The sequence below is a fragment of the Lissotriton vulgaris genome, chromosome 10 (assembly GCF_964263255.1).
Source record: "Lissotriton vulgaris chromosome 10, aLisVul1.2, whole genome shotgun sequence".
Classification (NCBI taxonomy): Eukaryota; Metazoa; Chordata; class Amphibia; order Caudata; family Salamandridae; genus Lissotriton; species Lissotriton vulgaris.
In genome coordinates, this window is record NC_141698.1 from 89,427,448 (window position 1) to 89,441,718 (window position 14,271).

The 14,271-nt window shown below is 40.2% G+C and overlaps 1 protein-coding gene across 1 annotated transcript in view; it reads left to right on the forward strand.

The window, feature by feature from the left end:
- Nucleotides 1-14,271, forward strand: part of LOC147684724 (cytochrome P450 2K1-like) — a 60,797-nt gene that overhangs the window by 29,661 nt on the left and 16,865 nt on the right. The window contains exons 5-6 of the mRNA XM_086940566.1: nucleotides 2,174-2,347; nucleotides 10,392-10,533. Of these exons, the coding sequence (XP_086796692.1) occupies nucleotides 2,174-2,347; nucleotides 10,392-10,533 (316 nt within the window). The remainder of the gene's footprint in view (nucleotides 1-2,173; nucleotides 2,348-10,391; nucleotides 10,534-14,271) is intronic.

Sequence of the window (14,271 nt, forward strand, 5' to 3'; positions counted from 1 at the left end):
TAAAATTACAACATTCCTTGTCCAACAGCGCCATCCAGTACAAGTCGTAGTAACGACTTGCGTTGTAATGGCATCGTTGTAAAGACACTGCGGTGTAAACACCGCGTTGTAAACGATGCTCCCCATATAAAATATACTACAATATTAGTTTTTGTTGCATTGGAACTTTTTACATCAATATTTAATATTAAGTGGACGATCTATTAAATGTCAAATAAATATAAGTACAATAATTACAAAGAAAAAAATTGTAGATTAAAAGTAACATCAATTTTAATTCATATATTAGATCACGTTATTCCTTCGAAAAAACACAGTTATTACTCCTCACAGGTCCTAATCATGCCCAGCTTCCTTTTCTTTATTAACCATAATTATGCTAAAATCTATTCGGGTTAAAACAATAAATTCATGTCTATTCGCTAGGCCTGGGCGGTAAATTTAAATCTGCTTGCGGAATTTGGATAATGTTGCGTTCCGCAGAGAACACGGAATTGCCAAAAATTCCACAATCCGCGGCTCTGCAGATTTTTTTGCTTCTTCGTGCTTTCAAAATGCGTGTTCGCAAGATATTTATCCCCAGCACGCAAAGTGTTCGCAAACAGGAAAAAAGCATCGCGAACGGGCAGAACAAGCAATTCTGCGTGTTAGCGGAACTTTTGCGTGCTCGCAGAGATTTTTTACCATTTCGCAGAGCTTTGCGTAGCGCGACTACGAAAATTCCACCCACCATTCTTAATGCTAACCGATAATTCCATATCCCCAAGTTTATGCAGATCAGGGGAAAATCCCCTTCCTTTGAATGTGCCTATACATTGGGCAAATAAATAGTAAATCCCTCCACAGATCCTATTACATGCTCACAGAAGGGGCAGTTGGCAGCGTTATTGTGCCTTGAAAGCTAATTGACAGTAAAGACATTAATCAGTAAAGTGCAGAACCTGAGTTTAATATGAAGAAATTTAGGATAAGGGGAAAAGACTTTATCCAAATATGGCTCACATTTCATATTCATTTTAAAATTCAGATCTTTTTCCATGAATCCACTTTTGTCTGCCCTCACAACCAATTGCTCAGGGACCATAAGTAATATTGTGCCTTCAGAAGCTTTACAGAGCTACTATTAATTCCATTTGGGTTATCCCAAAGGCCATTTAACCCTAAATTGTATGATCAATATTTCACATACTTTAGCCAAGAAAGATCATTTGCATTGGACTTCCCCATCAGCTCCACTAGTTCAAATCTTTAAGAGACCAGTTCAGAAGTATGCCATGTCTTTATGATCGCCCTGCCCTTCCCTTCATCTCAAAAGTCTACGGTCACTAATCACATAATAGAAAGAAGCAATATTTATAATATTACACAAAAGTATCTAATGCTCCAATGGAAAAAAAATGATTAAGCTCACCATTAGTTAAATGTACTAATTTAAACAACAGCTAGGAAAGATCTAGCATTTTAATAAATGTGTTGCTGTTTTTCACGTGAAGTGCGAACATATATCACCAGGCATTTTCCCTGGTTAGTGAATCTTACTTTTGGTCAGAAAAACATAGCTTTCAAGAGTATGATTTAAAATATTTCATTCTAATCTGTACGTTTCATTTAAATATGTTACCCATTTAAAGCTCTTGTATTGTATTTATCTATACATATGGAATGTATCCAAAAGAAAAAATATATAAAAAATGGCACAAACAAAATCGTCTTGGTACATGGAAATGCAAATTGGAAATGTTAAAAAAATAAGGGTTTGATTTAATTAAATCTATTGATTTTGATATTGTACGGATATATAGGAATATCAGATCAGTGAATAGTATTTTTGGGGTGTTTGGGCAAAATATTGAGTACAAAATGTAGTGTGGACATAATATAGTGTCAAGAATAGAGGATAAGAATATCCTGAAGATAAGTTTCCATGGGTATGCAAATGTTTACTTAACCGCTCATACATGTACCTTCTGATATTTTCATCCTCAATATTTTTGACACATATTTTTGACACTATATTCTGTCCACACAATATTCTTGTCTGCAGTATTCTGTCAGTAATCCTGATGCCTAAAGAACAATGTAATCTGGATAACCAGCTGCCTGTCTCTTTTTTAGCTGTATGGAAATATCCAATATACAGTTTAATTCTATAATGATCTTTTCTTTCCTATAGCTGTTTAATTTTTATCCTAAACTTGGATTCTTACTCGGGGCTCAGAAGACTGTGGAAAGAAACTCGGACCAGCAAATTGCTTTCTTTCAGGGCTTCTTCAAAGAACACAAAATGGAATTTAATGCCAACAACATCACTGGATTTATTGATGCATACTTACTGAAGCAGGAGCAGGTATTTACATTTATGTATGTTCATGGCCACTGTTGCTCTTGGGTGTTTTATGTACTTGATTCTTCACCAACAAATGCATAAATTTACATGGTCTTCCTCTCAAAAGTATTTTATTTTATTTAGTTGATTTTGCCTCCATTAAGACTTTGTCTATCTAGACATTGGTAGAGGACCAAGGTAGCCTTCCAGACTTCAATGTCCCTCCCTTCGCTTCTTGGCCATCAATTACAAAGTGGTGACGCAGGATTGGAATGCCCCGGTTAGATGGTGGGACATCTTCCAACATCTCTTCCAACGGTCTTTCAAGGACTTGCCATGTCGGAATGTGGTGGTGGAACTCGCTGCTTAGTTCTGACAGAGCACCACAGCATGGAAGGATGGGAGCGGGTTGGTAGTGGGGCCTGAAAGGTCTAAGGGAGGGGTAGCTCCATACACCTTGACCCTGGGCTCAGGCAGTGCCTGCTCAATCTCCTCTTGCCAACCCTCCCCTATACTAGCTGTGCACCCAGGAGGGGCAGCTGACTCCCATCACTCATGCACCCTGAGGCATACTAGTAATCCTTAGGTTTACCTTTCCTAGGGTATGCAAACACCCCCAGGCAAACAGGAATCCTGGTGATTCACTTGTCGCTGCCGTAACGGAACCATCAGGATTACCTTTTTCTGCTAAGAGAGTGTTTTCACACCCCCAGAGAAGGTAATGTTAAGGGCTCACAATAAAAAGGCAAAAAGATAGGCCCTGGAATTCTTCACAGCATTGCCATGCATACACACCATTAGAGGGGTGAGTCTGAGGATTTCATGGGAGTGTCTGCTAGATACCAGTTCCAGCATGGAGCCCTGCAGGTCCACCTGGCAGGGCATGGATACATCAGAATATTGGTAATGTGCACCTCCAATCCGTCATTATACTTGAGGGGGGGAAAAGTGGCCATAATAGGAGGAAGGCAGGTTGGAGGGGATCAAAGATGAGGGCGGTGGTGTCATGCCCTTAAAGGTCTCTGTGCTCATGCAGTTGATTGTGATGAATATGCATTTGCTGTGCTGTCCCATTGAGTGCACAAAAGCATTTGTTGTTTTAGATTCACTTCATGTGGTAATTGAAGAAAGTCTAGTACAAGTGGTATCTTCAAGTAGTTTATTAGATGATGAAGTAACAAACCCCAACAGGAGCAGCCTCCTTGCTGCTCAGCCCTACACTCAACTGGCTCTCTCACCCATGCATCCAACACTCTATGACATCATTACTAATACTAACATTCTACACATATCACTGGCTGAGCAGCAGGCTGGAAGCAGACACCACATATCTTCCCCTTTAATAAAAACAGGAAGGAAGATACAAGGAGTGAGCATATTAACAAAATTGCAATAGAGATACAAGGAGTAAGCATGTAAATAACATTAGGTATCTCAAATAAGAACATACCGTAATAATAGGCAGACATGCACAGAGAACATAAAGGACCACATTATGGAAGATGAAGACATGCATACACAGACAAAGAAAAGCAGGAATAACACAGGAATAACCCACACCCTTCTTCCCCCTTTTATAAATTAAAGTGTAAATCATGTGGAAGGCAAAGGAAGAAGAAAAGTAGGAGATACAAACAAAGTAAGGATATATTAACAAGGTAAAGAAAGACAACAATAGCACAGCAAAAATATTGCAACACACAGCGAAAAAATTAATTGACGCTCCAATTCACCACCAAAACACACCAGTTGGCCAGACCAATGTGGAGTTGGCAAGCAGAAACAGCAATAGAAAAAACAGATAGTACACGATGAAGACAAGAAAAACACTCTCAAAATGTATAGGAGATGTGTGAGGAAACTCATTAGGATTAAGCAAATACACCTGAGAATAACAATGTGACTCAAGACAGTAATAAAATGTAAAATCAACGTACAGGTACCATGTAAGATGAAAATACAGACTGCAACATATCTCAAGAACAAGGGATATCTAAATAAAGTACTATAGTTTAACGTAAAGTACTGTAATAAAAATTGTAAGAAACAGAACAAAGACAACTCTCCAGCAGGAGCTTGGAAAGAAAGTACTATAACTTTTCTGTAACTGTAAAGTAATAAGCACTGTAATACAAATTGTACAACTACTAGACATAGTAACATATGCCCTACGGGAAAACACTGTAAAGTAACATAATATAATGTTTAGTAGTGTAGGTGACCTAAAAAATCACGTAAAATGGTACAACAACGTACCGTAATGTGCAACAGTGTAAGTAACTTGAACAGTCACGTAAAATGTCACAGTAATGTATCATAATGTACAACAGTGTAAGTGACCTGAAAAGTCACGGGAAATGGCACAGTAACGTACCATAATGTACAACCATGTAATTGACCTGAAAAGTCACGGGTAATGGCACAGTAAAGTACCGTAATGTACAACAGTGCAAGTGACCTGAAAAGTCACACAAAATAGGATCAATGCCGCTTGTAAATCTCAACAAGAAATTCCAGATGGAATTTGTAAGTAACTTTGCAACAAAAACTACAGTAGGAACAATGAACATTCTCCTACGAGAGGCTGCGAAGGAAGCACTGTAATGTAAAATATACATCCAGTAGGCTATTGTAACGGATACTTTAAGCAATGTAAATTCTGTTATTGTGATGTATTAACATCGTAGGTGACATGAAAAGTCACGTAGCTTACGAGCAATATAGCTATTAATCATAATAAAAACTTCTGGCACTGTAATTTAAAGTAACTTACGTAAACTGACGTAATATAAAATAATTACTGTAATGTGAATTTCCTTGTAAGCAAAATAAACTTTAGGAAATACTACTTGGAAAGTGCCTTGGAAATTTCTCTAACCAGAGCTTGCAGAGCAGGCACTGTAACGTAACACAACGTAAAGTAACATAAATGAGCACTACTAATATGTGACAAATTAATGTCAGCGTAAAATGCAGGAACCCAAAGAAGTGCAAGTAGGCAATATAGATCATATGAAAAATTATAGACATTTTAAACTTTAAGCAAGGTTCCAAGGAAATGATAAGATAAAACAAATAAAGTGGTCACCGTAGTCATCGTAGTGTGCAGCTCATGCCCAAACGGAATGGAACAGTACCTTGCCATGAATTTAGTGGAAAGTTGACCAACAAAGACATTGTCGAGCAATAAACAACAGTTTTGAAGAAAATGCAAAAACATGGACTTTTCGTTTCCTGGAACAGATGCAGTGGTGCTAGATGGCACTGTTACGTGGCTAATGAAACTGCAAATGCTGTACTCACGGTGCTTTGATGATGAAAATTTTGGCAAGAAGACTGAAAGTAAAATTAAAATGCCGATCACAAGCTGGAAAACACTTCAGCATTGGCACCCGGCAAGGGACTGGAAGTGCTTGATGTGCAGGTGAGGACGAAGTGACGACATAGCCAATAGCTTGAACACGTGGTTGGCAGTGGTTGGCAGCATTAAAAGTCAAAGAACTCTGGTGGTGCCAGACAAAATGGAGGCACGCAGCACGACAGCGCGATTGGTGGCTCTAGGCACGTTGATGCATGCTGGAATACAGAGGAACAAATGCAGCTCTGAATGCAGGAGACGTCACGAGAAAACAGAGGCAGCAGAATTGACGGTGAGAGAGCGAACGGGCTGTGCGTGCGCTCAAGGGTTCAACTGGCATGGCGCAGACACATCAGAGTGCCAATGCGCATAAAACAAAGTAAATAAGAAGGACTCACAGTCATGGCCATTAACCCGTTCCATGCTTGTGACGGAACCGCTCCGTCACAAGCCACGGGTGAGCTGTGCTTGTGACGGAACGGTTCCGTCACGGCCCGCTCGCCGCGCCTGCGTGGCGCGAATTCCGCGCCTGCGCTGACGCTTAAATGGGCGGGCGGGTTCGTGACGGAACCGTTCCGTCACAAGCACAGCTCACCCGCGAGCCGTGACGGAGCGGTTCCGTCACTAGTATGGAGCCGCCGCGTGGCCGCCCCCCCCTTAGCGCTGCGGTGGAATAGCCGCCGCAGCGAAGGGCTTAAACTTAAATAGGTGCATAAGCTCACCTGGGTTGAAAATTCTTACAGCTGTGGATATCGGTGACTGTCTGCACACGTTGTCGTCGGTGGTCGGCCGAAACTGCTCGCCAAGTTCGCAGGAGTTTCAAATGAAATGCCTGGAGCTGGGGCAGACGTTAAAAAGGGGGAAGCAGCGTGAAGGGAAATAGGGGCCCCAAGTCCTTGCAGGTTACAAACCCTGCGTGTCACTCGGTGGGGAATGAGCAAGCCGAAGCTGCGTGCAGGAGCAGAAAGAAGGACACGTAGCTCAGAGGAAGTAGTCAGCCGGGAAGCAAACAGTAGAGAGGCATTCCATGCCTGAAAAGTGTAGCCGGGTACTCAGAAGCCTGTAGTGTGAAGAAGACATCAGGGTGGCAGGCAAGAGGTATCTTCAATGGCAGCTGAGGCAGGGAAATGAAGCAAAGCTGGAATTGTAGGCAAATACTACAGGGACTGAAACAGTAGAGTTGCAGGCAAATTCAGCAGGGACTGGCACGAAGGTGTTGTGGGCGACCGGTGGTAGGGCACTGTTGGGGTTCACAAAGTGCCATCAAACTTAAAATCTGTATTTTTTAGTTAGAAAACTCATACCTTGGAGTTGTTCCTTAATCATCGCCATTGTGGTAATTGAAGAAAGTCTAGTACAAGTGGTATCTTCAAGTAGTTTATTAGGTGATGAAGTAACAAACCCCAACAGGAGCAGCCTCCTCGCTGTTCAGCCCTACACTCAACTGGCTCTCTCACCCATGCATTCAACACTCTTTGACATCATTACTAAGACTAACATTCTACACACATCACTGGCTGAGCAGCAGGCTGGAAGCAGACACCACACTTCATTTTGCATCAATAATAGTGGGTGCAGACTCTCAGCTCTTGACTGGTTTTTGAGTGCCTCTGATATGCCTGATACTAGTTTTTGTGTGCCTCTGATGTGCCTTTGTTGATGCACTTTGGTCCAAGATAATTGTATTCAATCGTCCATGGCATCATCTTCAGAGGCTTTCGGGATCTCTGTAGATACACCGTGCTCTCCACATTCTTGTGGACTCCCTGCCCCAGTTCACTCCAAAACAAGGACTCTGCCCACAATTCACCATGGAGCAGGACTCTCAAGGTCACTGGTCTTCAGGGCCTACCTCACTGATTGATAGACAATGTAAAATAATTATCTTGGACCAGTGGACCCCCTTCATGAGGATTTTAACCAGTAATTGCTTTGTTTGCTACTTTCAGGGCCTCCTCTACAACATGGTACCGAGTATCCCTCAATGGCAGTTTTTTTGACCAACTGTCACTATTGATGCCTAAGAGGGCTGACTAGGATATCCCTCTGACGTGCAACATACAAAATATCGGGTGCTCACAGCCCTGTCCTGATGATGACCTTTCATTAACTTGAGGTCAAAACGTCCATAGACCACAGACATCTAGAGACTCCACTCCTTAAACCAAAAAAAAGAAAGAAAAAAACAGGAGGCATATGTCTTTTTAGCTTTTTTGATGCAATCTTTTTCACTTGTCACTTATCACTGCACATTTCCTTCACATGTTTGAGCATTTGATCGTCTGAAAAGTACTGCAAAAATATACTGTTCTACTTTAAAAATGAAATGTTATACAGTTTGATTGGTTCCTGTCTTATGAGTAGTTGAATCATTTATGTTTATATGCAGTTAACATATGCACATATTAAGGTTTTCTTAAAGGACCTTTTTTAAGAAGCATAATAACGACAACAAACTTTTTGTTCAGATTATTCCCTACATATAATATAGTTTATTGTTTTGTGATTTATACCATAGTGTACCACTGTTTTATAAATATATTGTATCACCGCAGGTTCTTAAAAGGTTTGGGTTACCCTTTTCTTTATATTTTTGTTGCTACACTTGCCATTCACAGGAAACTGTGGTGGAAAACTGACCACTTCATGTCAGTGACTGCATTTCCTGCAGGATTGTCAGGGGGTTTACTCCAGTCCATTAACTTAGGGTTTAGGGTGATGTTCCCATCTGCTTATCCTCCAACAAGTGGCATCTTACTGTTTCTGTGGGAGGTACTGATGGGTTAAGACTTTAGCAGTCCTGCACTCAAGGAGGGTTTCTTTATCACTCTTCTATGGTGTTTTTCAATGAATAACCCTAGGGTATTGAGACTCCCTAGAAAGTCTGCAGTACACTGAACATCCTCTCCAGCCTACCGAGTGGCATTGTCAGGTTCACTCTGTGCCTAAAAGATTCATCACACTAAATAACGTTCCTATCGTCCTAGCTCCCTTCCCATTCAGTGCCAACTTCTATAGGAAGCCTACAACTAACTGTAAGTCACCCTCACATAAGCAGCATCAAATGTGCAAATAAGCCCACTAATATCCTGACCTTTGAACATTCCAAGGGCCACAAGAGTACTACATTCCTCCACCCTAATCCCTCCCCTGTCCAAAAAACCCTTGAAACATGCCAGTGCTCAGAAGGACTGCCAGTCCCATCTGCATATGCTTATTGACTATTTCTACAGCTCAGATGTATAATTAGTACTTAATGCACCTCAGCTGGGCAAACTGTAAAATGAAGAATGTGCAGAATGTTTTGTCCTGCCAGTGGAATTGTGCAAAGATGTGGAATAAATAAATTCCACCAACTTTTGAGATTTCCACCTGCCTGGAAGAGATCTCTGTGCCTTCATCAGCAGAACCTCTGTAGGCACCATGTTCATCGTTCTCACACAGCAAAGTTCTTTTTCATCAAAAAGAACTATCAAAGTAGAAGTTTGTTGTGGGAAAACTGTACTCACCACTAACTCTAAGTAAGCCCATGAGACTATCATACGATTTTAGTTAAGCCCAGGTCCAAGCAAGGCTAAAGTAGGAGTGCACAAGGTTGGAATGAAATTGAGTCTTTGGCTGATTAACAGATCTTGACAACTCATACCAACTGCCCTATAATCTGGTCAACAGCTCCTAAAGCCCTTGCAGTACTTTGCTAATCAACTGCATAATCTTCCAGTGGGCATTGTGCGCACTTTCCACCAGATATCTCTGTTATTAACAGGCTAATCATTAATAAATCTGGCAGCTTTGCTTTAAAATCCATAAAGGCAGTGGTGTGGCTAGACCTTTGCCACCCTTAGCGGTCCCTGTCTTTGCAAACCCGTGGCGGGCGCAGTTAAGAGCAGGGCGTGTGGGTACTGCCCATCCCTGAGTTTACGACCCTGCGGGGCTGCAAGTAAGAGTGCCCAAAAATTGGACCCCCCCCCCTTTGCAACGCCACTGCATAAAGGCACTTGCAGCACAGGTGCAGGGCCCTGAAAAAGTGCAGGTCCTGAGGAATAATGACCCCTCTGTTACTCGCATTTGACAGGTCTGTCTGTGAGAGGAGTTACAAATGTTAGAGTGGAGGTAAGGCAGGCCGGCAGGCATTTGGGGCAGAGAGCTTCTGGAGGCAGAATGGTCTAGATCAGAGAAACAAACAGGCACAGGCATTCCCCCAGCTACAGTGGTACGCTAAAGGACATATACAGAATTTAAATGTACTATAATGCATGCACGTAGTCTAATTTTTGTCTCTGAAGGTTGTATTTCAAAATCCTTTGATAAGAGTCTTGTCTTAAAATTGGAATGCATGGCCTTTTGTCCTGCCAGTTGTGTCTTCTCTTCTTTTTTAAACAAGTGTTTTGGAAACAAAACTTAATAGAAACACCTGCAATTGAATGCTTTTATTTAACACATTCTATGTGTATTTGTATAATTATCAAAGATTAACACTGTATACTTTTTCTTTTTCTTGGATTTTGTATCTTTTTATATGATACTGCAATCCATTAGGTAGAAGGAACTCGACCACTGCAATAATGTATCTTATTAATTCCCATGCTGAAAAAACTGCCAATGCTGTGTTATGCTTATTCTTTGCAATAAAGAGTTAAAAAAACGAAAAGAAATCCATTAGGTTATTTGCACTCTTGACTCTGTAAGCATTGTGTTTTTTTTCAGGAGTCCAATAATTCTAGCACCCATTTCCATGATAAAAACCTAGAGTATTCAACACTGGACCTATTTGCTGCAGGCACAGAAACAACGTCCACAACTCTTCGGTGGGGTCTTCTATTAATGATGAAATATCCAGAGATACAAAGTAAGAACTGAATGTTAAAAGTCTGCATAGTGTTTTAGAGCAGTACTGATTCTGAAAACCACCAGCCTGGTTGTTTTTTGTTTTTTCATGTTTTCTCTACAAACAAATTCCGCACATATGTGAACCTCAAAATGGGCTCATTTTCAGCAACTGCTTAACAAATAGCCATCACACGTTCTGGAAGTCAGTCATAATTGTAGCTACTTTCCATGTACAGTTAATGTCTACCAGGATGTTAGGGTACATATATAGAATGAGTTCATATATTTCCCCCAAATTAATGTTTTAAGATTAACCCTTTTTTTTAAAACATAACTTTAGTTGTCTGCACACTTGAGGCTGTTTTCAGTCCTTTAGTCCACAAGTTCAATCCCATTGCTAGGACCAAACGTATGAAATCCAATGTGCAGGCAACGGGCGAAGTCAGAGGTGTAATGACTTGTAATAGGTTTCCAACATAACCCAAACATAAGGAACTGTAATCAATTTTACCTGAGACTACCATTGTTTCACCTGTGGGGTTCTGGCCGGAGTACCCGGGCAACCTTCAAAGAAATGTTTAACAATCCAACCAAAAATGCTATTTAAGAAATTAAAAACATAAAATTTACAAATGAAGTAGAATTACAGACCTATAAATTTAACAAGTAAAATGCTACAAAATAAGAAGGAAATCAGATTAGAGCCTCAAGAGACAATATTGGACCAGTGTAATTCCTCCAAAAATGGCTAAGCAGCTTATATGGGCTTTGCAGAACTGTACTCCATTCCAGCAGGCGAGCCGAGGGACGTACCCGTTGCCTTGACAAACTACAGTCCACTATTTTAGTGCTTTTCTCTTGCCTGGAAAAGATCTCTATACCTTCAGTAGTGTTGTTTCCATTCCAGAAATTCTAAAGGTGCTGAAGCTTTGTGGTGTGAGCACCATGCTCTGCATGCCCACACAAAACATTTTTTGTTCATCAAAAAGAAACTAACACAGTGGAAGTTTGTTGTTAAAAAAACTACCCTGTCCACCAAACTCTAACTAAGCCCATAGTTTATCATAAAATGTCAGTAAGGGCTAAGGACCAAGCGGGGCTAAGCCAGGAGTACATGGGATCGGAATGAAACTGGGTCTTTAGCAGATCTTGAAAACTCATGTCAATGTCCCCATAATCTGGTCAACAGCTCCTAAAATCCTTGCAGATCTTTACTAATCATCTGCAAAGTCTTCTAGTAGGCCTTGTGTGTCCCTTATACCAGGACATTCCAGCTTTTAAATGCAAAAACAACAGTTGATGGACAGAATGCAGAACAATGTCATACATTCACCCCAGTACAGAGATCTGGGCCTAAATCCATCGGTTTTTTGCTCACCATCCCAACCTAGTTCAGACATGGCCATATGCTAAGGCATGCTACACACTGGGTTGCTGGGCCCCTCGTCAGACTGAGATACCAGTGGCTCTGAAAGAGTGTTCAAGAAAGTTTGTTCTGCAGTTTTGGGACGTGTCCATTCAGGCACAAAATTAAGTGGTCGATTAGGATGGCAGATGGACTTGCGCCCGTCCGCCACCCCCGAGGTGGAGGGACCGACCGCAGGGGCAGCGGCGGTCCCTCTGTAGCAATTAGGATGTGACCCCCACCCTGGCGGTCATATCCCGTATATTTTACATTGCGGTGGGTGCTTCTTGGAGCAGCACCAGCCGCAATGTAAAATATGCATGTTTTACTTTGGCATGCACAACTTGGCAGGCACCGCGTGGTGCCTGCCACCTTGTGCATGCCAAAGCAGGGGAGTACCATAGGTACCCCCCATGTGCACCCCCCACCCCCCAACACCCTGGGGGCCCGCAACGGGCCCCCAAACACAAAAGACCACATGCTTTTCCGCAGTGGGAAAGCATGTTTTCGCCTGCAACCTAATATGGCTGGTGGTGTCTTGCAGACACCGCCACCATGTTTGCGTGCATACACCACGGATCAGCGGCGGACGGACTTGCCGTCCGCCGCTGATCCCACCGGCATCCTAATGTCAAGGTGGGTGTTTGCAATGTCCGCGGCGGTGAATCCGCATCCTCCGGGACGGCGGTGCCTTCAACCAGCCTGGAGGATGCGGATTCACCGCCAACATAATCGACCCCTTAGTGGAGATTAAAACAACTCCCCTCCCATTTTCTCACTCAGGCAGCATTAATTGTTGTCTTCTCTCCTTTCACACTTGAAATCAGGCAAGGATTTTTAAAGACAAAAAACACTTTATTGGTAAGTACCCCAAAAACAATCAATACCCCCATTTTGCCCAACAATGATATGTTACATAAGCCCTGTGATGTCCCTTGGTTGAGGAGGTTCATGTGGCATATTGGGTCCATACAAGATAGCAGAGTTTAATCTTACAGAGCATGGCCTATTGTGGACAGTGAATACCACTTACACTGTCACATAACTTCACACCTTCTTGCTGAATAACTGACCGGATATTTCCAGTTTTTCATGGCGCCTTGGTGCCCAGTGAAGGATACCTTGAAACAGATAAACTGTATAAAACCTATAAATATCTAAAATAAAAAAAATCCTATTATTAATAAAATACGTATTAAATCATACTAAAAAATAAGATACTAACATTAAGTTTTAATTAAATTTACGTCTTAACACCAAAAAACAGGCAACATCAAAAAACATTATTTACATAATAAATTAAACATTTGTTTTAAAATATAACTTTTACAAAAACAACACATTTTTATAAAAAGAACACATTTTCCATACATTATTAAAAACACTTATAACTAAATTAGTTAAAAAAAGTTAATATGTATGTAACATTTCCAACTTCAAAAAACATAAGTTAATAATGATCAATTAATCAGTTTCATTTTGTTAATAATTCATTTAAAAAAAACATTAATTTTAGTACCTCCAACCCTATTCCCCCACAAAACCAACAATCTGCTTCTAAAATGTACATTACTAGCAAAAATGTAAACATTTAAATATACTGTAACATGTAAAAAAACACATTACAATAAGAATTACAAGGTAAAATAATTGATATCATTAGTTATAAATTACATAATCAATGAACAATTAAAAATTAATGTGTACCTTAATTAGCTTCCCACCTAATTCCCCTACAGAACCAACATTATAATGCTAAAATATAAATTGCCAAGAAAAAGAAAAATATTTAAATAAACTGCTAAAGTTTAAAAATAAAATAAAATCCAACAATTAAAAAATAAAATATTTACAAAGCAAAATTCATTACGAATCCTTTTTAATAAGAATTTAACTTATTTCCCACCCTATTCCACTACAATTCCAACAGTCCACTGCTTTTATAAATTAACTTATTTTAGAAAGAAGCAATTTAAATGACAAACTAATTAATAACTATCATATTAACAATACTAACATCTAAAATGTATATTTTAACTAATATATATTAAATTACAATAGTAAATAACACTATATTATTTAAAACAATAATATATACCAAATAAAACAAAATTCTTGACAGCCATATTCTATGACTCAATATTTCTGTACTAACAATATTTTTGACACAATATTTATGTATCACAATATTAAACACTCAGGGCCCTATTCACAGAACTAACTTAAGACAAAATCCTAAACTTACTACTTTTGGTATTCACAGAAGTTAGGATTTTGTCTTAAATTTGTCTTAAGACAGACTTAAGACAGACTTAAGACAAAATCCTAACTTCTGTGAATACCAAAAGTAGT